The sequence below is a fragment of the Fonsecaea multimorphosa genome (genome assembly GCF_000836435.1).
Source record: "Fonsecaea multimorphosa CBS 102226 unplaced genomic scaffold supercont1.2, whole genome shotgun sequence".
Taxonomy (NCBI): Eukaryota; Fungi; Ascomycota; class Eurotiomycetes; order Chaetothyriales; family Herpotrichiellaceae; genus Fonsecaea; species Fonsecaea multimorphosa.
In genome coordinates, this window is record NW_015971636.1 from 1,577,270 (window position 1) to 1,603,548 (window position 26,279).

Below are 26,279 nucleotides of genomic sequence, written 5' to 3' on the forward strand. Positions count from 1 at the left end.
TTGGAGCTTCTTGCCATGGTAGCTGGTCCTTTCCAGAAAGTTGTCTCGGGTGTAGATAGGAGTCTTATAGCTCTGTTGCCCGCCATCTGATTCATATAGTCCTCGTCCTCACCTTCGCCGCCATTTTGACAACGTGTATTCTGAAGGGAATTTGAAAGGGTCGCGTGTTCCCGTGATAACGCGCGTAAGCGATCCTTGAGTTTTATGTCCCTTACCAGGTACCTAGGTAGGTCTCTTGAGGCCCATCAGGTATCGTATCTCCTGCGTATCACGGTCACCAGGTATGATGTTTTCAAACATTTCCCTCTCTTGCCCGGCGTCCTCCTCGCCTGTCTTTAGGTATCAGTCAGAAGGTTACGGAGTGGTGAAAATCATTCTGGCGAATGGTAGAAGAAGTAGGAAAATGCAAGGAGGTGCTGTGCGAAGAACGAAAAAGGTGGACGTTGCGATCCATTTAGCAAAGAGTTCGGTGCAGCTGCAAGAGGCTGGTCCCTGATCGTTTGGGAAGAGGCGACCACCAACGGCTATCAGCCAAGTCACGCTGCCCGTAGCCCTTATGAGGGTCACCCATGATGTAGCCTTTGACGCAAGAGTGTCAATGTGAATGTGATCTGGTCATGGCTGGATATGACACTGAGAGATTGCGCAAGAGACAGCAGGCTTGAACGAGCTGCACCTAATTACCAAGTACGAGGGTACCCTCCTCGCCTCCCAAGCCTCCCCACCATCTCTTAGTGGCCCGCAGTGAGCTTGGCACAAAAATGCATGCCAAGATTTCACCTTGCCTGCGGTTCGTTGTTTCTCCACTGCCACCCGCCTGTCGAGTCGTTAGATCTTAGAGATCTCGCAAAGTCTTTGACCCTCTGACAGCACAGACATACAACCCTCGACGCAGAAAAGTGTCGCGAGGAGGCTGTGAAGGGGTTTGGATTGAATTGCGATTTGCCAATTATCATGGCCGACGAGTTGACGGTATGCTTCACCGCCCTCTGCCACCGATGGAAATTTGACTGATCTCGTTGCAGGAGCGGCTCAAATGCCATGCCCGGTCTTTTGACAGTTTACTGTCCCTTATTCCAGCAAAGCTCTACTACGGAGAAGATGTTAGCGTACGTACTGCGAAGAATGTCATATCTCAAAAAACCCGCGCTCATTCTCCATCCAGGATCAATGGAAGAGGAAAAAGCAGACTCCGGAGCAGAAGCGGGCGGCAAAAATGGCCAAATTAGACCCCGACAATTGGAAAAGTGCAAAGGACATCATGGACGAGAGAGAAGCAGCCGCAGTTCTGAAGCGCAAACGAGACACTGAAGAAGAGGAGTCTGATGGAAGCCCTGCCCTGCCTGAAGGTAGCGAGATGGAACAGCCGAAGGCTGTCCAAGACGCACAAGCGCCAAAACCAAAAAGACAAAAGACCGAGAGAAAAGATGCAGATCAAACAACTGATCCTCAGGATATTCAAGACCCACAAGAAGACAAACGACGCCGGAAGGCAGAGGAAAGGGCTGCGAAAAGACAACGGAAAAGGGAAAGAAAGGACAAGGCCAAGCAGAAGCTGGAACGACAAAAAGCCAAGAGGAAGGAAGCGGAACAACTCCCTGGCCCTCAGAAGGAAGCCTTGAAGAAAGAAGTAAAGAAAGAACTGAGTCTTAAAATTCCGGTTGATCTTGAGGCCACCCAGCGCGCTAGCTCTCCCCATGCAGCATCGCCATCCACAGCTTCTTCCGAAGACGAACCAGAAGAGGTTTTCTCCCCGCAACACGAGTCCGGCACATCTTCAACTTCGTCTATTCAGCCTACATCAATTGACGAAATCGTCAAACCTTCAAATTCGGATTCGCTCCCACCAACGACTGTGCCGTCGAGCAACGACCACAACGACACCATGGACAAAACTCCCCGGGAACGGTTACAAGAAGCAATTTCCCAATTCCGCGCAGAACGCAAGGCCGACGGCGGCGACGGTCGTCCACCAAAGAACCGACAAGAGCTGTTGGAGCAGCGACGTCGGAAGGAGGAGGCGAAGAAGGCGGCTAAGAAGGAACAAAAACGTCGAGAGAAAGAAGAAGAGGCTCGTCGACAAGATGAGGAGATCGCAAGGCACTTCTCGCCAGGTGGTTCCGGCTCCCTGTTGGCGTCACCTCGGTCTCCAATGCTCGGCGACAACAGTGGCTCCTCTCCAAATTCAAATTCCGCCAACAACTTCACGTTTGGCCGCATTGCGTTCGGAGACGGCACACAGTTCGACCCCTCGTCAACTTCTGCCGTGGAGGAACACAAAAAGAAAGGCGTCCGTGACACCGCCACGGAACTCAAACTCGCAGAAGCCAAAAAGGCTCGCATGGCTGGTCTGGACGAGGAGAAACGCCTTGACATTGAGCAAAAAGACATGTGGTTGAACGCCAAACGGCGCGCACATGGCGAACACGTCCGGGACAATACTTCCCTGCTCAAGAAAGCACTCAAGAGGCAACAGGGCCAGAAAAAGAAGAGTGAGAGAGAGTGGAATGAGAGGCTAGAGGGGGTGAAGAAGGCTCAAGACGCGAAGCAGAAGAAAAGAGTCGAGAACTTGGCCAAGAGGAAGGAGGAGAAGGGCTCGAAGAAAGGAAAAGTCAAGAGGCCAGGTTTTGAGGGAAGTTTCAAGGGAAGAACAGGCGGGAAAAGGAAATCGTGACCGAGACGCTTAATGATCTCATGGTGCATAGCAATGAAGATTGTGGTTAACTGAAGGTCTATTCTTCCGTTCTAGCATATCTTTGCTCTTTTGTGCCTGAGGCGAGGGTGGGACACTCAGTTGTTTCCTACAAGCACTGGGAATTTCAAGTTTCGCCGTCAGTGTCCTGTGGAATACCCAACTGCCAAAACAGGATTCACAGCTGAGATGCAAGTGCTGACCAGCTGAAGCATTGCCATCATCGAACCGGACTTGTATGTGCTATCCTTTCCTGGTTCAAAACTCGCCGGCTGTAGCGCGGGTGTCTCGAAGTATCAATCAGGCCAGCGTCGCCATGGTCAATGTCGTCGTCCATTGGCGTGGCGCACAAGAAGTTGGCATGAACCAAGTGCAATCTGTGCACCGAAAAATTTGCCTTTGGCAGGCCTCAAAGCCTTATGCTGTGCTAACCGGTGGAATTAGCTCTCACAGAAGGAGGGGCAACGGCTGGAAGGTATGCTAGCGAGTGTTTACAGCACTTGCTGTACCCTTGCATGTCGGTGAGACGCTCTGAGTGCCGGGTCGTGCAACGGAAGAGCAAGGTCTTTCACCGCAATCATTCCGCTTGCTGCTCATCACTTCTCGGCTTTTGAATGCATTTTATCAAGTCAGGTGCCGCAATGGGTGCAAATTGGGCCAGGAAGGGGCATTACAGGCGAGCAAAAGGTCATCGAGGCCTGTCGAACATCGATCAAGATCTCGTGGCACGGCAATTTCTCCGTGAGCGAAGCTCCACTGGTGTGCGCATAAGCCCAAGCTGGGATTGTTGTACGAGGACTAAGCACTGGGAGGATAACAACAAGGCAGCCGACCGGACTTCGCGAATCTTGTGGGAGGTATTGACGAGGAAAGGAGGAAAGAAACTGTGATCATTTCGCTGCTCTGCGTATCACGAATATCGAAGGCGGGTCTGATTGGACAGAAATCGCTTGGCGAGGCTTGCCGGAACAAGTTTAGCTTCAAGGGCGAGATCAAGCCTCGCCGACTTTGGCCTCGTTGCTCTCAGACCAACACTTTCTACGACAATGCTAAAGCGATTGCTTGCAAGCTTGTGGTCTCAATAACAGGAAAACTAACAGGTCTAGTGACCTCGAACTATTGCCCTCTCTCTTGTTCCTGATGCAGGTGTCTGTTCTTCGTTATAGGCGAGAAGATTTGGTTGAAACCTGCTTCGTGCCAAATTTACGACATCTTCCCCGTGGCTCATGTTTCTTTGGAAACCGATGCCTGCATCGACGGCTTCGAAATCAGATTGTCAAATGAACAGTGGACTATCTCCTTTCGCTGATTCCAGACCGGTTTGCGCGCAATTGAATTCGGGGCTAAGGACCCATGCAATGGCGAATGCCACACTTCGCACTTGGAAGTCTACATTGAAGCGCTGGAAGGTCCAAAATTCTGCCTTTCCTCCCCGAGAGCTGCCTGGCACTTCATCTACTGACATCAACTCGGTTTGAATAGCAGAAAGGTGGTCATGCAGAGCGTAATGGACCTGCATTTCAAGGGCCAAAGCCTGCTTCAGGCGGGCGCCGAGTTCTTCCTTCATCAGACAGAACCAGGGGCCAATCCCAATGACCGGTGAAGCGAATATTTCAGGTTGCCGAAACATCTGGTCATCAGACGTTGTTGGTCGATCCCGTGTGCGGCTGATTGAGGACAACAGGCATCCAAAGATGAGAGATGGCCGGACTGATCTTCAGCACTCCTGGCTTATATATAGCCGTTGCTCTTCCCCATTCCCCAATCTCTCGTCCACCAGAATCCTCTTCAAAGCATATCTTCATCATTCACATCGGAATTCCCTCTCGACAACAACAACATGGCCTCCCAAGTACCATTGAGCGATAAAATCATGGTTCAGCACTCCTCCGCAGAAATTCCAGGAGGCAGCAGTGGTGGGCAGGGAGGTGGTGGCTACGTCAACTACAGCGGACCTGCCACGAATTTCCCGCCAACTTCGCAGTGGGCGTCGTACTCGGCTCTCTGGAACAGTAACTCCAGGTTGATGAAATTCAATGACTCTGACGCCGAGATTGCCGACATCAAAACCGCCATCGAAACGGTCGCTCGCGAATCCCAGGTCGACGTGCGCGTCATCCTCTGCACCATCATGCAAGAATCCGGTGGCAACGTCCGAGTCCACACCACCGTTTCGCCGGACGGCACTGTCCGCAATCCGGGGATCATGCAATCTCACAATGGCTCGGAATTCGATCCACAACGTGCTGGCCAGAGTATCTTGCAGATGGTCAGGGATGGGGTCGAGGGGACCAAGTCCGGAGATGGACTGAAGCAGTGTTTCCAGCGTCAGAAAAACTGGTACGCGGCGTTGAGGCAGTATAACTCGGGAAGCGTGGATGTCAATAACCTCGACGATGGGATGGGAGCGACGGCCAATTATGTTAGGGATGTGGCGAATCGGCTGATTGGTCACGACTGGGCCGGGATGTAGGAAGGAGGAACGTGCAGGTCTTCCAACGAGGCACTTTATGCGACGGGAACAAGGAGGGAGGTAGAGGGAGCATAGACAGGACAGGGTTGTGGATGTCACGTGGATCTCTCTTTCGCTAGATATCAGCTTCTGCACTCATTTAGTCTGCCCATTACAATGCCCTTTGGGAGAGGGTTGCTGTAGCCGTCCCCGAGACTTTCTTCTACCGCCATTTATCGACAAGGCTCCACGCCGAAAGGAGGTTGGCTACCTATGGCACCTCGAGGTATGGCGTGATCCGCGCTAACGAGCACTAGCTGCTCTAACGACAGCGACCTGGCCAACCAGATTCGCAGCTTTTGGAAATTTTGCAAAAAGTCTGGGGTATTCAATGCAGAATGGAGTCTCCGGAGTTGCTTATAGCTAGTTGCTTGTATAGACGTCCTTTTGATATCTGGATCGTTGTGCTGGACTTTTGTCGTTTCTTTTCCACCCGCGAAAGACTCAAGTTCGCATCTGTGATGGGTTTCTCAAGAGGCAGACACAGAACGGAAGTATTTCCGCCAACTGAGAAAGCCCACCAGGACACTCAACTCACGGAGATTAGGTCCGCGGCTCCGGGCTCGGGGACTTGCCCCAGAACCCAGAAACCACCCTTTTCTCGTCGGGTAAAAGTACAGTAAGATCGAATGACACACATACGCCCTTGCAGTGCGACTGATGTTTCGTTTCGGGGACCATTGCGAGCCATGATTTCCTGTGGAGCTTTTCGGGGATTCGATTCATCGCTGTCCTCAAACGACGAGGATTTTCTCACGCATTCGATGATCTCTCTTTCAATTCTCGATTTCCTGCTTTTGTCTTTTTGAGCCTCGGGTTCAGGAACTGAGCTGGTGGTGTCGAGTACGAAATCGCATCACTGTCAGAACAGCGGCAGAGAAGAAGAAAGTAGTCGAGCAGACTACCCTCAGCACACAGGTTTGTAACCTTGTTGTCCCGAGACACGCTGCGCGGATTTGCCACGGACTGATCGAGGCGATGCGGACGAAAGTGGCGCGAGGGAGCTGCTTAGTCGAGAGGGTCTCCACCCACATGGCCTAGAGGGGTTATTCTCCCCGAGTGTTTGCTGGCTGGCTGGCTGGCTGGGTCATTATCATACACCCGCAGGAAAGATACTGTAAAGTGGCTCGTCACGGCATGTTCGGGGTCTAAAGCGCGAAGGGTCTAGGGATATCAGTGCTGCGACCCGTCCATGCTCACGATGGGCGTTACTCCTGCTGCTTGGGGAGAAGGGGCGATATCCACCATGACATGCGCTTGCTTGACGAAACAGGGCCTGACTGACACAGAACAGGGGATATGATATCAGAGACGGTGGTTCTCACAGAAAGGGTCATGACATGTGCACGGGAACCTATCCACTCCTTGAATATTAGCTGCCTGCAAAAGTGCTCGGTAATGTCACATAGTCTTTCTGGTGTTGTTCGTAGCTGTAAAGATGATCCTGCTATGATGCCGACCGGGACCCGCCCGCATTTGCTGGGCCCGAGGTTGGCTCCCTCTGCCAGCGGCATTCGCACCTCCTCTTTCCCATGATGAGGACTGCCTTTTGGAAGCAGGACAGGACTGAAAGACACATAGAAGAGAAATGCTCTTCGTGGATATTTCACACGTGATAGTCGCACTCCTGGAACCTGCAAACTTGCACGCTTCTCAACCAGAGTTTTGACTCTTTCCCTTCCGTTGAGGGGAGGGAAGAAGACCTAGTTCCTCGAATGACTAGAAAAGGGACATATAAAACTCCCCCACAACATAACAAATCAAGTGTACATGTAAAATAAAGATTTCTATGTTCATCCAGCCATGTAAATCACCACTCCAAAGGCTTCGGTTTCAGCGGAAGATGAAGCAATCGCAACCCTGCATCCGTCGCCTTGGGAAGCCTGCCAGCCCGGATATTCACCTGCAAGGACTGGTGTATCAGCCTGGGTGCTGCGAGCCCAGCGTCCCGTTGGTTGCGCATGGCCACAAAGTCCTCCTCGGTGGTGCCGTCCTTCAAGTGCTTGTTGCGTTGCCGGTGCTGCTCGACGGTCATCCAGGGCACGGGAGCGTCGCGCCCCGCTGGGGGATAGTCATGGCCCGTCCAGATCTTGACGTGGTCCGGCAAAGAAAGCAGCCTCCGTCCGGACTTGAAAAGGTCGCTGGCGCTGCCGCCGGGAAAGTCGCAGCGTGCAGTGCCGATATCGGCGTGGAAAATGGAGTCGCCGCAGAATACGTTGTCTAGGACAGCTATATTAGTAAAATTTGCGAGGAAAGTAGTTGATGCTAGAGACTCACCTCCGATCTTGTAGCCAAGGTGGTCCGGAGTATGACCAGGAAGATGCAGGGCCGTAGCTTCCAGCTCCCCAATGTTGAATTTCTCGTCATCCTCAAATAACTTGTCGAAGACGCCCTCGTATTCATCAGGGGCGACTCCGTATCTGTTCCCAAATAGTTTCTGCACACGACCGATGCGCTTCCCAATGCCGATGATGGGAGCCCGATCTTGCTCCTGGGCTAGGCGCTTCTGGAGATACGACGATGCGGTCAGATGGTCGGCATGTGCGTGTGTTTCGAGAATCATGTCGATGGTGTAGCCCTTATCCTTGACCAACGCAAGCAGAGCATCGGCACTCTGGGTAGTGACAGCCTGGGTAGCTGGGTCGTAATCCAGGACCGGGTCAATAATGGCGGCCGTCATCGTGGCTGGATCTGCAACCACGTACTGCCATGTGCCTGTCTTGGTCTCAAATACATCGTGAACGATAGGTTGCTGGACTTCAACGGCTCCGGTGCTGTAGGAAGATCGACCTTTGGGTGCCCACGAAGTTGGTCTGGCAGTTCGAGGGCTGTACTGTCCGCCGACTGGCGCTCTCCTCGAGAGGGCGTCGCGGGGCGTAGTGGTGATCAAAGAGCTGTTGTTAACGGAGGCCTTGGTTGTGTATGCAGCTGTCTGCTGAGCCCGATGCGGAGAAAGCTGAAGTTGCCTGCTAGAGTTGACAATGCTAGAAGCAGGGCTCGGGGTGGTGGATGTCAACAGCGACCTCGCCGTCGTCTGAGTGCCTCTGGCGGCGTGAGGGCGGATAGTCTGCATCATAGTTAGGATGTTTGAGATTGTTGTGGATTTGGCGGCACTGGAAAGACACTGCGAAGACGTCTTAGTATGTATTTGAACCCGGGCTCAGACGAGCAAGGTAGTCCCCAAGGTAGTCGCCCAGGTAGTCGCCCAGGTACCCCCCAAATAGGAAGAAGATGGCGAGAAACCCACACCCCGATGCTAGGCACTGTTAGCGTCGAGTAATGGACACTAACACTTCACACCCTTGCCATCGCTCGTCATTTCATTTTTACACGGCGACCACAATCTTGCTCAATGCTGACAGCGCTCTCTCACGTATTAATCAATACCACGTAATTGGTTCCTCTCCCCTGAAAGGCCTGGAGCCTCGCACATCCGTTCCCAGGGCGTCTTCGTGGCAAACAAAGTCGTCAAACCACTCGGTGACCAGATCATGATCAGGTTCAGTCATCGGCGATTAGCTAAAGCGACCCTTCCGGCCGTCAGGAGCCGTTCCTCTCGCTGGAAAATATAAAGTATGATTACTGTAATACCTGACGCTGACCTTGAAAATCCCGTCACATGATTGCCATTTCTTTGCAAAACTCCTCTCTGCATCTTTTCGCCTCGTGGGTTTTGGTTTTTGCTCTCTTCTCACCACAGCCCCCTCAACAATCCAGCTTCGCTTCCCGCCATGTTTCGCACCGCCTTGACGTCCAAGGCTTGTAGCAATGGCCGTTCGATTCTCATCACAGCGCAGGGCGTTGCGACTACAAGCCGAAATTTCGCCACAGTGTCACCCGTGAGTCCAGCTTCTCGAAGTCACAAGGTCGTGGTAGTCGGCGGTGGGAGCGCCGGCCTCGCCATCAGCCACCAGCTCCTCCGGACGGGCAAGTTTGCCACGAAGGACATCGCCGTCGTCGACCCGGCCAAGTGGCACCACTACCAGCCCGGGTGGACGCTGGTGGGCGGCGGGCTCAAGACCAAGGAGGAACTGCGCAAGCCACTGGACACGTTGCTGGATCCCAAACTACAGTTCTACAACGAAGGAGTCAGTACCTTCTCGCCCGAGGAGAACCAGATCACACTCAGCAACGGCGACAGGCTCGGCTACGATCAACTTGTCGTGGTTCCGGGCATCACCGTCAACTTCGACTCGATCAAGGGCCTGCCCGAGGCTCTAGCAGACCCCGATTCGCGGGTCTCTTCCATCTACGGCTACGACACATGCAACAAGGTGTTCGGCACCATTTCAGGACTTCGTGAGGGCAACGCGATTTTCACCCAACCCGCCGGCACGGTCAAATGCGCGGGTGCGCCGCAGAAGATCATGTGGCTGGCACTGGACTTTTGGAAGCGGGCGGGGTTATACGACGCCAGCAAAGGCGCCAAATCGCCCATCCAGATCAGTTTCGCCACCGCCCTGCCGGGAATGTTCGGTGTGCCTAAGTACAGCGCGCGGCTCAACGAGCTGCGACTGGAGCGGGGCGTGGAGGGGCTCTTCCAACACGACCTGGTCGCGGTGGAAGGCAACACGGCGACGTTTGCACGTCTGGACCAGAAGGACCAAGTCGTAACGCGGCACTTTGACCTGCTGCACGTGGTGCCCAAGATGGGACCGCACTCATTCATACAAAAAAGCCCGCTAGCCAACGCCGCGGGCTTCGTCGACGTCGACGACGCCACGCTCCAACACACGCGGTTCGCCAACGTCTGGTCCGCAGGCGACGCGTCGAGCCTCCCCACCTCCAAAACGGCCGCGGCCATCACAGCACAGGCACCCATACTCATCCACAACCTCATACAATCTCTCGAGGGCTCTCAGGGGCCCACCGCGAAATACAACGGCTACACGTCCTGCCCGCTGACGACCGAATACGGCAAGGTCATGCTGGCCGAGTTCAAGTACGGCGGCGAGCCGCACGAGACATTTGGCCGCCTGCTGGGTCTGGACCAGGGCACGCCCCGACGCGCATTTTATCACCTCAAAAAGGACTTCTTCCCCTGGGTTTACTATCAGTCCATGGTCAAGGGTACCTGGGCCGGGCCAAAGGGCTGGCTCTAAATTAGAAAAAGCACGGCCAGAGAGAGTCAAGGCTTTTGCCTACCTATCCATGTCTCTATGCCCTTGTGTACTATAGAAAAGGAAAAGTTTCAGGTCCGGGGAAAAAAGCGTGGCTTGTTGTCCATCTTCTCCTGCGGTCTAACTACGGAATGTAGCGCTGCAGTCATGATCCAGTCTTATTTAGAGTGATGAATTCTCATAGACCGCAAAATGAATGAGAGGACAAGCAAAGAGCTGAACGCTCCCCACAGGCCGGGTCGATTAGACCAAGAATCCTTTGGAAGCTCCCCGACCATCAAGCCAATCCGTCTTTGCGCAACTCCTGCGGTATTGCATTGTTCAAACTGCGCTCCATGTAAAAAGACTGTGTTGAGTCCTACAAAAAAGGCTCTTATTGTTAAGGGGTCCCGAACTAGCTCCGAGAAGCCCAAACAAGCCTCGTTGGAGAGAACGAGGTGGGGTGCCAAAACTTCGGGCCAAAAGTTCAAGGTCATATAAATGATTACCCCAAATTTTATTAACAATCAGTCCAGATTGGATTGACACTTTGGCCGAGTGGTTAAGGCGCTGCCCTGCTATATATCATGCTCTTGGTATAAGCGGTCCAGGCAGTCTCTCCGGAGGCGCAGGTTCGGTATGCAACATCTATTCATCAGGTAGATAACATATAATTAACATCCATCGAGAATCCTGCAGGTGTCGCGAGCTCTTTTTTTTTTTTTTTTGGTTTTTTTGCTCCGTCTTTGCCGTGGGCAAAAATAGATCGTGCGAATCCCAGTCTTGGCGCAAAGTGGCGCTCTCCCACAGTTGAAAAGGTGAAAGAACAAAACACAACACCCAAATAAGGGTCCCGATCGTAGCCTGTTGCGACAGGAGATAATAGGCTTCAGTACAGTTGCCGTTCCCATCTTCACCTTGTACACTCACCTCTCCCGCTCTACTCGAGACCACTTGCCATATTCTTAGCACATTCGTTTTCCTAGATGTCTGGACTACTCTACCCACTAACTGCGCTGGTCAAAAGCGGGGGTACCTATCATTTGTATTTATACTCAGGCTTGGAACGCAATTGCAGTCAAATGCCACCGTCTCTGGCCAGGCTCATAATGGTCTCCAATTCATGACACACACGCGTTGTTTCATGCAGTCGGATGGGCCAAGGGAAAAGACAACGAAACATTGCGGTGACTAGAGACACGACGAGAAAGTGTTCTTTGAGGGCTTCGACCCCAGCATATCTTTTCTTCGGCTATGCCGTCCAATAGGCCAAAAAACACCGGATCTTGGATTCCTCCCCGAGGGTGTCGAGGAATCCTAACTCCTAAATCACGAAGAGAGTACCTCGTATTCGTATTGTGGTCCGAGGCTACAGAAGCTTCGCCAGATGATAGATCACAGTCCCATTGGTCGTTATTATTGAGCTACCTTATACGTCTACCCCGATCCATAATATGTTCGAGTGTACATGCATCTCAATTGAAACCAAACCTTGTTCCAGCGTGCATCAGCGCCAATGCGGTCTCCTTGACAATGCTCTAAAAGCCCCCCGTCAACGTGAGTAGCTGTTCTATACCTGTAAGGCCATGCTCCTTGTCACTCTTTGCTGGTGACTGTGCGCGTCAAGGTGGGAACCTCTACAAAAAAGTGAAGGCAAGTCCATGTGAAAGAAAAGTCCACAAGATATGGGTTCGTCCACAAACTGGACGAATTGGAAAGTCAGCTTCACGACGCCAACGTGTACGCGCTGCGTTGTCGGATCCTTGCACCATATCTGTACAGGATCCAAGGGATAGGCAGCAAAGCGATGGTGATGAAGCCGAATAGGCTTGTTGCCCAAGCGACGCCCATGCCGCGATACCTACTCCTGTCAGTAAAAGCCGAACCAAGCAGGAGAGAACCCGTAGAGAGGTCTCTCAACTCACATCTGAACCGTGAATAGCGGGAACACCGCGCCAATCACATATCTCAGAAATCCATTTGCAGCCGCGGCACTAGCACCCGCCAACGGGCCGTATGTGTCGATAAGATACAGGACGCAAGAGCAGAACACCAGCAGGTTGCCAATACCAAAGGGAACAGTTGCAATAATTGGCGAGATCCAATGTATTTCCTTCTTGGCGGTCCATGCAAACCAGAAGAGGCCGAGCGGCAAGAGAAAGGAGCCGAGCATTGCAGCCCAAAGTCTCTCCTCCGGGGCCAAAGGTGTGAAGTCTCCCTGTGATCTTCTCTTAAGCGTTTTCTTCCGGTATATGAGGCGGTCAATATAAATGAAAATGAAGGTCGCCAATACGACACCCAGCCCAATCCCCAAGAAGACCAGGCCCGATTCACCTGTGTTGAAGTGGTAGATCTGAATTTCAGGGTACGGTGACTCGAACACGAGGGGGAAGGCAGCAAAGAATCCAAACAGGACGCTGAAGTTGAAGGCAGTGTAGGCGCTGAAGAACGCGACGATGGATTCGGTGAACAACATCCTCAGCGGCCTCAGAACAGTGACGACCACAATAAATCGAAGTTTCGACATGCCCGGGGGCAACGGGTTCGGCGGAGGCGTGAGACCAAGCTTCTGCGCTCGCTTCTTCAGGATGATTTTCTTGTATGTTTCTCTCTCAGGAAGTGAGATGGCGTAGGCGATTACACCGCAGAAAAGGATGAGCCATTGTGTCCAACGCCAATCTCTCTTCATACTGACGTACCCACCCAACGCAGGTCCTACGCGCGCCCCTAATGTTAGCCAACCAGCCCTTTGACATGGATAGGGACGTTTCCCGGGGCCACGCACCCAAAGCAGGGCCCAAGAACGGCGCCATCAGAAACACTGCACTGGCAGCAGCTCGGTGAAGATGGGACCACAGGTCGGAATTGGTGCCGGCTCCGACGGCCAGACAGCCCGAGCCCAGAATACCTGCGAAAAGGCGACAGATGACGAGGGATGCGAATGATTTCGAGAGCCCGGCGCCCAGGGACAAGAGGAGAGACGGCGGGAAGAAAGTCAGGTACACTGCGCGCCGTCCGTAGGTTTCCGAGAGGGGAGCACTGAGGACTGGGCCGAATCCTAGACCCATCACGTAGACAGTCAGAGGGACTAATGCAGCGGTAGTGCTAACGCCAAAGTGGCGAGCAACCTCTGGAACGCCTATGCAAACAATAATCAGAAAAGTTATAGCGGTCCGCGGCTGGTTCATGCTCACTGGGAGTGTACACCGAAGAGCCAAAAGTACTGCGCCACGTTAGCTTCCGTCAGAGGGGATCAGTGCCATCATTCCGCATACATGGTGAAGCACTGCAATGCAGGGACCACAGTGTGGTAAATTTTGACGGATAGGGGCCAATTTATTGGATTGTCTGGGTCGTCTTCGCCATCCCAGTCCTGCGCTGTTGTAGGGACATGGTTGGAGCGGCCACTTCTCGAGGTTCGGTGCGAAGTTTTGGTCGTCGTCTTCTCGAGATCCGGCTGAGGCGTCACAATAGGAACGGGGAGAGAGTGCATGGAGGAGCTGTCCGAGTCAGATTCCCCCATCTTCTCCGTGTCATTGGTGTGGTCGTCCTTGGCTTCGCCTGACATAGAGCAACACCTGAATGTCGAGCACAGCAGAGTACGAGGGTAGCGTTTCAGACCTCAATGTGGCCCAACGGTGTTCAGAGTGCTTCGAGGTCCGCTGACCGCAGGCGCTGGAAGGAGCAAGGCAACTCGCGGTCAAAGCAAGCCGACGCTGGATTTCAAATGGTTTGTTGGAAGATTCCGCCTCGATGTCACACCGTCACTTGGGAACTTGCTGGACGACGTTTTTCAAAGGGGCCACAGCAGGAGGATTTGTGAAGGGCGAAATCCTTTTCTCAGACATTATCAGGTTGACCAAGTCAAACAAAGGGCAAAATCCGCAGCCCTCATTTCAGAGCGGGCAGAATTATCTGGTTAGTGAACATCGGCTACCTGGGCAAGGGGATACCTCGGCCAAAAGGGAGAGGCTGCTGGAGACAATGACGGAGATTCCAGCCAGAGACAGGCAAGGGCGCGCCAGTCACCCACCAGAGCTGAATAAAGTGAAGACAAAACAGCAAGGGAGGCGTCAACGGACGTCACCAAACCTCTCACCTGCTCCAGTCATTGGGGAAACCAAAGTCGCTGCTCTGCACGACGGCCTGTCGAAGCCAATCAAACACCATGAAATGCGATCAGTAATCGACGCATTGCATGGAATTTCAGGGGGGCTGGCGCGCATCCAGGGTCGGATACGATGCCGACGAAGCCCATGCATGGCTGTAGAACGTTTTCAGTGCAGTCATGTTGAGATAGTTGAAGTAAAGGAGAAGAAGAAAAGAGTGGTGAGACGAGGACTTGACGGCGCCTTTAAAGGATCGCAGTGGTGCCAGGAGATGTCAGCCTGATTCCACATCACCATCTTACTTGAAGGGTATGGAGTTCGTCGGGCACGAGGCTGTCGGGGGCAGGTTAACCGAGGGAAACTTCTCCGAGAGGCTGACTGCTGATGTAACTGTCTTGTCCCCTCTCACGTGCTCCCATGTGCTCCCACTCCTCCCACTCTTCCCTGACCACCTGCTGCTTGTGCGGGCTGGCAGGGGAGCTCTTCTCGACCCTGGATGTGGATGAGTCCACCAGCAAGGACAGAGCAGAGAACAGGTAGGTACATAATGCGAATGGAATTCATTTTCATTAGCTAGTGGCCGCCCTTGGTATTTCAATCGTTCCATGTGAACTTCCGCCTGCCTTCGAGTTTCCACTTCAGCCTCACTCGTCAACTGACCACGACCATCAGAGCTCGTTCTTGATGCCCGCCTCGTCTGTTTGAACCCAACCTTGTCTGCAAATTTCTCGCCGCGTCGTTCGCTAAAAGTAGCCGATATGTAGATGTGGACGCGGCCCAATCACTCGGTTCCATCATTCAATCGCGCAAAGACCACTTGGTCCTCTTCACCGAATCTCTGGCCTATGCCAACATCCCCACCTATGTCACCGTCTTCTGTTGGGTCAGAGGGTCCATCTCCTCGGTGTTTTCATACTCTTCACGTCTCATGATGCTCTCCACAGGTCCGAGAAGTCGTTTGAATCCGTCTCTTCCAAGTTTGGCCACCGTGACGTTGTCCTTTGCCACAACGCTCGCAGCACGAGGCTTGTCGTCCAACAAGGCCAGCTCACCAAAGAAATCACCACGACCGTACTCTCTGACCGGATGGTCCACTCCGTGCCTGTAAGCAGCTGCATGTCCGGACTCCAGAAGATAAAAGGCGTCACCCGGCTCTCCCTCGGTGATGATATTCTGTCCTGGCTCATATTTGACCGTCTCCAAAGCGTCGGCGATTTTGGCTCTCTCATAGGGTTTGAGAGATGAGAGCAAAGGCACCTCGCCCAGGAATCCTTCGTACATTTCTCGCTTCTGGAAGGCATTGTTCATGAGGATTCGTCGGAACGTGATACGATCCAACGCCCAGAGTAGGCCTCCTTTGGAGGAGCTCACCACGGTCGCAGCGCGAGGAGCGTTGTACATCAATGCCAGTTCACCAAAGCTGCCACCAGGTCCGATTGTCGCGACCTTGTTGCCCATGCCCTCTGGCCCTGCTTCGACAGCTCCGCTGGGGTTGATGTAGATGTCAAAGTCTCCAGATTCAATGACGTAGAAGTAGTCACCCTCGTCCCCTTGGGTAATGACTTTGATGTTGGGGGCGGGAATGGTCTTCTCCATCAACGCGTCCAGCACCAAATTGAAGGATTCTTCGTCAAGGCTGGAGAACAAAAAGTTGCCAGCCACCGCGTGTCGGAGTCTCTCATACTGCTCGGGCGTCTTGGAGTGTTTAGGTGGCTTCCAGCTGCCAGAGTCCGAGTCCGGTTGCATGGATTCGGCAGAGACTGAAGTTCGGCGTCCTGCAGCATAGTTGTTTGGCAATGACTGAGCTTGTGGTTCTGTTTCTTCTGACGCTTGATTGCCTAGCCAGTTGCCAAACAAGCCGCCGCCGGCTGCGCCCCCAGCTGCGGCACCAAAGCCAGAGCCGCCAAAAGGGGACCGACCAGAATCACGATTTTTGAAGGTGGCATCAGTGGGAGAGCCGAAGGTGTCACGTTCTTCATCCTCCTCTTGTATGCTGTTCTTGGCTGCGAAGGGGCTGCGGTTGTCGAAAGGGCCAGCAGTGTCTGCCATCTTACCGTTGGCGGTCGAGGTGGGCTTGCCTGCTCGGTTAAGGGACCGCTCGAGTTCGAGCTTGCGACTGAAGTAGTTGGCACAGTACTGGAGAGGGTCGTCGGGTTTGGCTTGTGTCAAGTCCTTGATCAGAGCGTCAACAATTTCTTGGTGAGGAGCAGGAAGAGACATGGATGTCTGCGGCGAGGTCTGAGGATGTGGGGGAGGACGTTGTTTGGGTGCGGGTATTGAGAACCCAGGGACCGCCTGCTACTCGTCGTTGGCTTAAGCGGGTTAGGATGCTTTCCCTGCGGACTGACTCAACTGGAGCTCGTTTGGTGCTTAGAAGGATACGGAAGGACCCTCCTTTGGGAAGGTAGGGTGGCCTGTCACCGACTTGGTCCGTGAAACCGTGGGTCGCAGACCTGACGGATTGCAAGGACTGTTTGGTTTGCGACAAGCCGTGAGAAACAGGGGGCCCCAGACAGGACAAGGGCGTGATGCCTATCTCAGGCAACGAAGCGGCCGTGCAATGTCCACGGCAGGTTCAAGTGCTGTCCACTGGCAACGTTGAGTTGCGCTGGATTCTGCGGCAGTGGAGCGAGCCAGACCACGAGAGGGAGCGGTAGGCTCGTTCGAGGTTCCAGGTTGTGAGGAAATGAGAGCAAGTGGGGCAACGAACAACTCTGAGTAGCAGATGACGCAGTGGAGGGGTAGCCGAGGACCACTTGGGGTTCGAAGAACCAGAGATTGGATAGCACACGATCAAGCGGGCTGGCGAGAAGGAAGAAAGCCGGGGGGATTGGATATAAAAGGAGGAAAGAAGGCCAGCGGGAGGATAGACAAGAGGGAAGATGATATGGGCTGCTGAAGTCTATTTTACGAGCTGCACAGTGTACAAGGAAGGCAGCTCGCCAGTGGCTTCTGAAACGGTATGCTCGTTCAAACGACAGCTGCTTCAGCTACTCGAGCAGGTTTGTCATGTAGCTCAATAGCTCAATAGCTCAATGGATGAAAGAAGAAAACGGAGCAAGAATAACCCAACCACAAGATCTCGTAGCACAGCACCTGAGTAGATAGAGCCAGCAACCAGCAACCAGCAACCAGCAACCAGCAACCAGCAACCAGCAAGCAAGGGGCAGCTCTTCCTTACTCCTCTTTCTCACCCGTCTGCAGGATTTCTGGTTGCAAAACCCCTCTCCTCAATGGCATTCAAGCTCTAGCAGCTGCCGCCTCCAACCAGTAACAACCCAGGAGCTCGGTAGGCGATGTCATAGCTACAGCTGGTGGCAGCTGTTGCATCCAACTAGGCGGTCAACGGCGACCCGAACCCGCACTGATTGGCCCCCGAAAAGCATGATCGTGCCGCCACCGGATGACCTGGGAGCTTGCTGGGAGACTGCTTGCTGCTCTGAACAATTGGAGTACTCAGGGTCCAAGTAAGCACACGGCGCGAGTTCTACAGCAGGTGGCGGGGAAGGAAGAGTAGGAGAAGCAGAAGCTGGTACCATGTGCGTCTGGCAAGAAAAGATCGTTCACCGGGCTGCATATTCCCGGCTGCACTGAAGGGCGCTCCCTCAGCTTCCACGGCTTCGAGAATCCTTCTGTGCTTCCTCCGCTTGCTTCTAGAACACGACGAGAACATCGAGAACATGTTCCCCCTCCATGATCTCAGCCAGTAATTAATGAGCAACCGGCCACAGCCACATCAGCACATTTGGATTAGCCATTATGGAACACAAAACGGTCCGTTCTCTCTCCTAATACAAACACAACGGAAGGGGATATCTACAAGACAAACAAGTCCCAAATCAACACGAATCCGCTGTCCAAACCCCAGCGGGTGCGCCGACCCGTTCGCAATGCATTCCAATTGCTCCCCCACAGATCCCACACCCACTCCCTTCCTCCGCGTCTGCTGTGCACGTTTGCTTGTTGTATCACTCCTCAACCTTTTCCTGGTCTGCACGACATCCCACTACTCTCTTTGGCATCTAGTCAAAGATCTTCTTGAAGAATGAGCTAACTCGGTGTTTCTTCTTCTTGTCTTTGGTCGCCGAGGACGAAGGTGTGCTGGTTGGCGTCGTTTCTGGTTTCTTGGTCGGCGTAGAAGTCGCGCTCGTGGGTGCTGCAGCTTTGGTTTCCTTCTTGGATTCTGGGGCCGCCGTCGTAGGCGCAGTAGCCTTGGGGGTTTCGGTGGCGGCGGTGGCTGCCGCCGTTGGTCCTCCGGCCGCTTCAGCATCATTCTTGTTCATCATTTGTACCGCAGGCTCATCAGCAAGAGTGGGATCTTCCGCACCGTCAGAGATCGCTGCCGCTGCAGACTCTGAGACTCCAGGAGCTGCGCCTGCTGCATGGGGTGGTGCATATTCAGTGGTGTCCCCCTCCGTCTTCTCTACCTCCACCTTGTGTGTTGGAGCTTCTGTAGGCTCGACCGTCCCGTCGGCACCATCAGCCACGGCGGCCGCGGCCGTAGAGGATGTCCCAGGCACCGGACCACCGGATGGAGCTGGAGTGGCTGACGGCGCGGTCTCAGTCGTGGCAGCTGCGATCGTCGGAGCGGGCTCTCCAGCTTCCTCGGCCTCTGGCACTTTCTTCACCAGCTCCTCTTCCACCGCCGCCTTTTCTTTGACAGCTTCGGCAGATGCGGTGGCCTCGGGATCAGTATGTGCCTCTGCGATTGATTCCTTGACCACCTCGGGTACGGTAGAAGTGATCGTTTGCGCATGATCGACCTCGGTCGCCGGCTTGCTTTCTTCCAAAGGCACTTTCCCAGCCAATTCAGCTGTGGTCGAAGATGCTCCTGCTGAACTGATGAAGGGACCCGCGTCTAGTGATTTCCCGGCGCCCTCGCCCATGGGCAGAGAAGACTCTGGAATCAAATTCTCCTTTTTGGCGGCGGTGGCCCCAAAGCCCAGCGCGGCAAGCGCTCCTCCAATGATTGGAATGCCCGAGCCCGCATTTTCGTAGCCCTCTTTCGACGTGGTCACGGCGGAGTGGGTAGTATTTGTCGTGACTTCGCTGGAAGGGGGGACTTTTTCACCCGCAGGAAGGTCAACGGGATTGCCTGCGCCACTGGTGGGCGGCAAGGGATTGACGCCGAAAGAGTCTGGTTCTTTGCCTGGAGTCTCTGGGAACGTGCCTGGGACACTGCTCCCTGTGGTCTCTTTGTTGAGGTGGGAATCAGATGCAGGGGTGACTAAACAGACCGATAATGTCAGGATTGCAATGGAAACAAATTGGCGTCGCACTCACCTTCGGTGGCCTCTCTCTTAGGCTCCAAAGGCACCTGGCCAGCCAAGCCTGCGGTGGTGCTCTCGGGGGCTGCGCTGGACGTGGTCACAGCTTCGGGCACCATGGACGCCTTGGGCTTGATATTTTCGGGGAGGAGCACGTTGTTGACGTTCCCACGGCCGTCGTCCTCTTGAGGGGCCTCAGGATCGATGATCCACTGATCGTTGACAACGAACTTGTAGTAGATTTTCTTGTCCGTGGGCAGATCCACTTCTTTCTCCCAGATGTCGCCGACCTTGTCTAACTTGACACTCTTTCCCCAGTCATCGAAGGTGCCCGTAACGTGGACATCGTTGGCCTCGGGATGTGGCCTATAAAACGGTGTCAGCGGGTTGGTGGGAACTTGGCGCCATGCTCAGGGGATGACAGAGGCGGATACAGAATAGCATGTAGCGATGCGCCTTGACTCACCATTTGAAAATGAAGCTTCCCATGGCAGGCGATCCAAGCAACGGTACTGAGAAGACTGGAGAGAATCGGTAAGTGGTGAAATTGACTCAATGGCGTAATAGGCAGACGGCAGACAGCTTTCGGAGAAAAAGCTTGAAGGCGTGCAGACTCTGATTGAGTGAGGCGCAGGCGGTGCAATAAGACAGCTGTCAGAAGGAGCTGGTGAGAGATATCCGAGAGGATCAATGCGAACCTTGGGCCAAAACAAGAGCACGACGCAGAAATGCAAGATGTGAACAATCTGGTGATGCGAAAAGTAGGCGGCGGGGATTGCGAAACACGAACGGTTGATATTGGTTCCCAGGCACGGAGGACGGAGGCGAAAGTCGTTGAGCGGCAGCTATAACATAATATGATGCAGTCGGTGGAGCCCGTCTGCAAGCCCGTGCCACCACAGCGCCCCGGAAGCCCTAGGTGCCTGTCTTGGGTGGTAAGCCTGGGAGGCTGGGGGCAACCCACTAGCTTCAGCAGCCCTTAGCTTGGACGCCTACAAGCCCTCAGTGGGGGATCTAATTTGATTGAGGGCTCCTCATCTTTGCTTCAAAGGGTGGTTGGTCACGTTCGCACCACCGAGGCAGGCTGCATTGCCTCTCTCTCACTGGACACCTCACACCTCACACCTCACACGTCCAAGCACTCACTTTCTCAGGAACAAAGAGTTTGTCCTCAGCCTTTCCCTCAAGTCGCTCTTGCATCCTGGGCTACAGGCACACGCACGGCTCCAGCATCTCTTGCCAGCCGCGCGCGGTCCCATGAAAACGAACCTCGTGTTCCTCGCAGCCCGCCGTACCACCTAAGGCGGCGCTAAGTGGACAGTTTGCAAACTGTTTCGCAGACTAGCTGACACTCAAAGACAACTCCTCGCCCGTGTCGTTAATACTTACCTAACTATGCATGCTACAGTGGCCGCTGCACCGAGTGCAGGAGGAACAGATAACGGTGGTGCTTTAACATCGTCCTAGCGTCGCAGATCCGATCAGAATCTATGGCGAGGTGGTTCCACACCTCCAACTGGACTTTGCCTGACCTGCACAACTTCAAATGCTCAAAATTCTGAGAAGCGCCCCGAGAATATATTGGTCGCGTATATTCGGTTGTCATTCTAACAACCCTAGCTGCCAGCGTTGTACCACTGTTGCTACCAGTACGCCTCACGAGAAATATCGGTATCAAAAGACATGCCAGAGTGACAAACGTTTCGCCCGCCGGGAGGAAGTGCCGATCGATGCTTAAGGTTTGTTCGGTGAAGAATGGTATGCAACACGCCGCAAAGCGTTGCGTCTGAAGTTGTCAACCCAGACCTGGTTCCAGGGTTGCCACCAGGAAAACAGCGTCCTGGTACGGGAGGACTTTCGCCAATATCTTCTCTTGTCCGATCTTCTCGAGGACCCCAGACTGAGCCTGGCCACGGGAACCAAAAAAGAGTCAGCCACTTTTGTAGTCTTCAGCCGAAATGCTAGCCTATTGCAAGGTGCAAGTGCCGTTGATCAGAAGGAGATCATTCCTGAGAAATAAACATCTTCATGGATCGGGGCATATCGCAGGTAAGTTTCTTCCCGAGCATGGCGTCGCTTTCGGCATAACCGTCGGAATAAGGAATTTGTCTGATCAGAGAAGAAACTGTTTGGGCGGAATGGCGCAGATTGGGAAGCAGATACGTTGTTCTCAGCTGACCGACCAGAGTGAGCTTTGATTTCGAATTCGGGCTAGGATAAACAATCTGACTATAGTTCCTTAAGCGGCCAATTTAGTGTCCTGTGGAGGAAGATCTCGACATCTTTTGCGTTGATTTGGCGGTTCTGGTCGTACACCGACACCTCCTCGTTATCGCCACGGTGAATTGCGAACGCAGGGAGGCGTGTCGAGTCCACACCCAGCGGCTCGAGTAGAAACGGTAACTTTGTGGTGTCGAGAGTCACAAAATTGACCTTGAGTTTGTGCTTGAGGGCAACATATTTCAGTGATTCGGCGATAGCCTTCCTCTCCTTGTCGGTCTCAGCAAGGATAAAAGCGAGGGGCAATGTAGACTGGAGTTTCAGTCAGCAGGGAAACACATGAGATGAACTGAACGGGTGTCTGGAACCTGAGTATGGTCAATATACGACTTCAGGTCTAACCTGCCGATTACCGGCGTCGAGGCCTTTTCCGCGAACTTGAGAAGACGCCCCAGTTCAAGCTTGTCGTGATATACCGGCTTTACTTCATCATGGGAGTTCCAGACAACCACAAAGGGTGGTTGTGCACCCCCTTCTTCGGCCAAGGTTGGGTCGGTCGTGGTGGCCACGAAAAACTTGCCGTGCAGTTTTTCGGCCACCTGAGTTACCACGGCCGACGACTGAGAAGTCTCGCCTTCCAATTCTGTAAACAGAAACACCGGGATGTCCAACGACTTCAATGTGTCTAGGGTAGGTCTATCAGGCTGAGAAAATAACGGCACGACAGTGCTGAGCACTTTGGTAACAATGCTAGACCGGTCAACTGGTGTAAAGTCCAGGTCACAGCCAAAGTGACTACTCACGAGGAAGCCTGGAATTTCCCTCGATATCGAATCTGCTCTGGCCCATGAAACAGGCGAATGGTCGGGAAGGAAGTTATCCCATAAGAAGGACAAACATCCGACTCCCCTTCGCAGTTGATAAGCAGCAATTGAGCCGACGGCCATGGTTGTAGTGCCTCATGGGCTCTTTCCAGTTCAGGAAGCAGAGTCTGGCATTGGTCACTGAGGAAAGGGATCAATTCAACGGATCAGCTGGTCTTTTGTCTCGTTCAAACGTACTACCAAGGCTGCGTTGACGCAGGTGTGAGTCAAGTTGGATCAGAGCTGGGATAGGAAGGAGAGGCAACGCACCAAGCAAACTGGGATTCCAAAAGCATTGTTAATTACGAGAGAGTCGATACATTATTCAGAGTGGCTTCTAACTCACAGACAGCAATGATGAGGTTGTCTTTGCTCGACGACGCTGACACGAGGGCTTTTAGCGTTTGGGGTTCGCTGTACTTAAGCTCAGCCTTGCAGATTTGACCGAAGCAGAAGATTGCGACCCAGATTTGCAAGAGTATCTGGATGTCCATGTCGAGTGTAGGTGTTGAATTTGAGGCAGCATGGGCTTTGTTTCGTGATATTCTCTCTTCTCTAGAAGTCAATACTAGGGAGATTACTTAACGTAATAGGTATCTTCATAGGATGGAAACAAGCAGGTACAAGAGCAGCCAGTCGGCGCGTTTACCGAGAGCACGGTGATATGCTGCATGTAACAGGATCGACTTGCACCAAACATGCCAAAATTGAAACCGGCCTTTTCTTTCACCTCTATCACAATGGTGCTTGGACATTTCCGCCGTCCGAGCTAGTCTCTTGGACACGCATATCTGATGCGAATATGACACCAGCTGGGAACCTGTCCCTTGTACTGGTACCTGCTGTCCTCGCAGTCATCCTCGGCGTCGGCGACCTGTATTTTGGCTGGAACTTCCTGTCCCCCGGGCAAAGCAGCCACAGAACCCATGGCAAGGGACCAAAGACGTACCTGTTGTCAGAAGATCCCTTGGTGGTGTACATCCAAGACTTCATCACTCCCCAAGAGGCGTCTCATCTAGTCCAGCTCGCGTGAGTCTGCAAAAGAACCCTCCAAACCCCTCCCCCCACAATTGCGATCCCCATGTGATGTGCCAGGACCTCTGAGAAATTTTTGCTGCGTGTATAGTGAGCCGCGCTTCAAGCCGTCCGTTCTCTGGACCGACGAGGGCAAAGTCCATCGCGACGCGGCCTACCGATCGTCCATGACGGCCAAGCTGCCCACACAGGACAACATCATCCAACAGATCGAGGACCGCGCGCGTTCGTTCCCTTTCCACAAGGCCGTCGGCGACTTCCAACCCTTGGTCGTGCAGAACTACGGCATCGCGGGGCAATATCGCGACCACTACGACTGGTACGGCGACGCCAGCGCGGTCGGCGGCAACGTCGCCTCGACATTTTTCGTGTACATCCACGCCAACTGTACGGGCGGGGGTACAAACTTCCCTCGACTGACGCCGCCGCCGGAGGCAGAGGAGTGGTGGTGCCAGTTCATCGATTGTGACCGGCCCCTGGATGACGGCGTCACCTTCAAGCCCATCCAGGGAAACGCCGTGTATTGGAATAATCTCCAAGCCGACGGCAGGGGGAATCCAAAGACCTTGCATGCGGGGATGCCGGTGACTTCGGGGAGTAAGATGGGGTTGAATATGTGGACGTGGCAGTCTATCTGAAGTGAGGCTCGAGCGACGTATCGACGAGGATTAATGTTCGCACGTCACGGTTTACTATTCAGGGGAGCAGATCGAAGGCTGTGCGAGGCGCCAAGATGGAGATCTTCCTCGCTTTTTGATGAGGCTACAGGATCCCCGGCAGTGCCTGCTCAACCCATTGCGTAGTCGTGACAATCTATGGTTATTCACTGCCATGCTCGGGCTGCTCAGAGTCCTCGTCCTCGTCCTCCGACTCTATGTCTTCGATGGGAAATGTCAGGATGGCGGCAATGCCTCCCAGGCCCTCCAGCCGTCTCCCGCTCTCGTGGTCACTGCTGAGCACTCTGACTTCCCCGCCCTCGACGTCTCTCACCCGATCCACAAGTCTGACCCATCTTCGTCGTGTGGCCACGTCCTGGCTCCGAAACAAGGCGTTGCTGATAAAAAGCACTCCTCCCCCGCGACCAACGGCCCCCTTCTCCACGCATGCCTCGACCTCTCTGGGGCCATACCATGCCCGCCCGTCGTCTTTGCGTAGGAGAGCATAGAAATCATCCATCAATGCGGTTTCCCGAGCATACTTCGTGTCCTTCAGCCTCACCAGCACCTCCGGGCTTTTGAGAACCTCGTTGAGACTGTGGAGGTGGCCGGAGCTGCTGTGGATCACAATAAAAGCGTTCCGCCTCAACAAGTCTTGCATCATTTTATCCCCTTTCGCAGCGGCGGTCTCGTTGATGTGTTTCAGGAAGCCGGCGGCTGTGAACCCGGGACTCGCCAGCAAGATCGGGAAACTCATGCTGCTGTCTTTGTGCTCCATCAGGCCCTGAAGCTGTCTCAGCAGCGTGTCCAGCACGGTGCTGAAGAATTTGGTCAAGCCTTTGTCATGGTCGGCCGACCTCCCTGCGCCTGTCCGCTTCCGTGGGACAGAGACCTCGACTCGCTGCCTCAAGACAGTCTGGAATTGTGTGATGAAGCAAATGTTGGCCAAGCCTTCCTGCATGACGACCGCAACCGCTTCAGTGCCCCTCGTAGGGTCTATAGCCTCTTCCAGCTGCGCACGGGCCACACTGTCCCAACCCTCTGAGCCATCACTGCCTTCGACTTCTTTTTCGAGGGTGAAGTTGCGTTGCAGCTCGAGATCGAGGGTGTGAAATTGCCCAATCTTGGTGTACCTGTTTTCCCTGGCAATCTGGCCAGACACGTGGAGTTGTCCGGCCTGGGGGTCGAAATCCAAGGACTTGACTCGTATCGTGAGGTTCGTGTGGACTCGTTGAGATGCTGTAGAGCCCGTTGACGAGGATTCTGTGGTTACTCGTCGTATGGCAGAGGCAGTGAGGAGGTCTGTGGGTCGAATGAGGTTATAAGCATGCCACTAATGGATATTTCAGAATGAGCGCGACGGGGAGCGGAGAGGTGGTGGAAGAAGTACCATGTCTTCAGGTTCTTCGGGGCATAACGTGACACTCCCACTCCCGTCATCGTTGATATTTCGCTTGACCAGGCGCATTGTGAAGATGCCTGAATGCTCGATCTGATTGAGCTGCCAGTAGCATTAGCGATGGCAATCTCAAAGTGGTAGGCAATGGCGGCTGGTGTGAACGTTTGTCCATGAAACGGTCGAGTTTGTGGGGTTTGGACTGCGTCGTTGATCTTTGTTCCGCTGAGCAGACGAGCAAACAGCGAGTGACTTCATCAAAAGACGAGGAAGGTCTACCGACCGCAGGCGGAAATGCTTCCGCCATGACCGACATGCCCTAAAGTGACGTGCATCTCGTCTATTTGTTTAGCCCAAGCCATCGCGTCAACGCACCAGGGTTGTTTTTCGTGCGAGCTGTGTTTTCTGTGCAACAGCTGTCCCTCGCATC

The 26,279-nt window shown here is 53.8% G+C and overlaps 10 protein-coding genes across 10 annotated transcripts; 4 read left to right on the forward strand and 6 right to left on the reverse strand.

The window, feature by feature from the left end:
* Window positions 1–954: 954 nt before the first annotated feature.
* Z520_01514 (uncharacterized protein) lies at window positions 955–2,674 on the forward strand (the record flags this gene model as incomplete). The annotated part of the gene is made up of 3 exons (XM_016772031.1): window positions 955–972; window positions 1,026–1,109; window positions 1,166–2,674. The coding sequence occupies 3 exons, from the start codon at window positions 955–957 to the stop codon at window positions 2,672–2,674; spliced, it is 1,611 nt and encodes a 536-aa protein (XP_016637170.1).
* Window positions 2,675–4,532: 1,858 nt separating this feature from the next.
* Z520_01515 (uncharacterized protein) lies at window positions 4,533–5,165 on the forward strand (the record flags this gene model as incomplete). Its single annotated transcript, XM_016772032.1, has 1 exon — window positions 4,533–5,165. The coding sequence occupies one exon, from the start codon at window positions 4,533–4,535 to the stop codon at window positions 5,163–5,165; it is 633 nt and encodes a 210-aa protein (XP_016637171.1).
* A 1,849-nt stretch (window positions 5,166–7,014) lies between these two features.
* On the reverse strand, window positions 7,015–8,280 carry Z520_01516 (uncharacterized protein; the record flags this gene model as incomplete). The annotated part of the gene is made up of 2 exons (XM_016772033.1): window positions 7,015–7,424; window positions 7,482–8,280. 2 exons carry the CDS (start codon window positions 8,278–8,280, stop codon window positions 7,015–7,017), a joined length of 1,209 nt encoding a protein of 402 aa, XP_016637172.1.
* Window positions 8,281–8,935: 655 nt separating this feature from the next.
* Z520_01517 (uncharacterized protein) lies at window positions 8,936–10,306 on the forward strand (the record flags this gene model as incomplete). Its single annotated transcript, XM_016772034.1, has 1 exon — window positions 8,936–10,306. One exon carries the CDS (start codon window positions 8,936–8,938, stop codon window positions 10,304–10,306), a length of 1,371 nt encoding a protein of 456 aa, XP_016637173.1.
* A 1,722-nt stretch (window positions 10,307–12,028) lies between these two features.
* Z520_01518 (uncharacterized protein) lies at window positions 12,029–13,871 on the reverse strand (the record flags this gene model as incomplete). Its single annotated transcript, XM_016772035.1, has 5 exons — window positions 12,029–12,164; window positions 12,229–13,018; window positions 13,089–13,442; window positions 13,498–13,526; window positions 13,579–13,871. 5 exons carry the CDS (start codon window positions 13,869–13,871, stop codon window positions 12,029–12,031), a joined length of 1,602 nt encoding a protein of 533 aa, XP_016637174.1.
* A 1,402-nt stretch (window positions 13,872–15,273) lies between these two features.
* Window positions 15,274–16,632, reverse strand: Z520_01519 (uncharacterized protein; the record flags this gene model as incomplete). The annotated part of the gene is made up of 1 exon (XM_016772036.1): window positions 15,274–16,632. One exon carries the CDS (start codon window positions 16,630–16,632, stop codon window positions 15,274–15,276), a length of 1,359 nt encoding a protein of 452 aa, XP_016637175.1.
* A 1,802-nt stretch (window positions 16,633–18,434) lies between these two features.
* Window positions 18,435–20,168, reverse strand: Z520_01520 (uncharacterized protein; the record flags this gene model as incomplete). The annotated part of the gene is made up of 3 exons (XM_016772037.1): window positions 18,435–19,639; window positions 19,696–20,045; window positions 20,146–20,168. The coding sequence occupies 3 exons, from the start codon at window positions 20,166–20,168 to the stop codon at window positions 18,435–18,437; spliced, it is 1,578 nt and encodes a 525-aa protein (XP_016637176.1).
* A 1,740-nt stretch (window positions 20,169–21,908) lies between these two features.
* On the reverse strand, window positions 21,909–22,846 carry Z520_01521 (uncharacterized protein; the record flags this gene model as incomplete). Its single annotated transcript, XM_016772038.1, has 2 exons — window positions 21,909–22,211; window positions 22,268–22,846. The coding sequence occupies 2 exons, from the start codon at window positions 22,844–22,846 to the stop codon at window positions 21,909–21,911; spliced, it is 882 nt and encodes a 293-aa protein (XP_016637177.1).
* Window positions 22,847–23,564: 718 nt separating this feature from the next.
* Window positions 23,565–24,435, forward strand: Z520_01522 (uncharacterized protein; the record flags this gene model as incomplete). The annotated part of the gene is made up of 2 exons (XM_016772039.1): window positions 23,565–23,791; window positions 23,889–24,435. 2 exons carry the CDS (start codon window positions 23,565–23,567, stop codon window positions 24,433–24,435), a joined length of 774 nt encoding a protein of 257 aa, XP_016637178.1.
* Window positions 24,436–24,616: 181 nt separating this feature from the next.
* Z520_01523 (uncharacterized protein) lies at window positions 24,617–25,921 on the reverse strand (the record flags this gene model as incomplete). Its single annotated transcript, XM_016772040.1, has 2 exons — window positions 24,617–25,786; window positions 25,844–25,921. 2 exons carry the CDS (start codon window positions 25,919–25,921, stop codon window positions 24,617–24,619), a joined length of 1,248 nt encoding a protein of 415 aa, XP_016637179.1.
* Window positions 25,922–26,279: the final 358 nt, after the last annotated feature.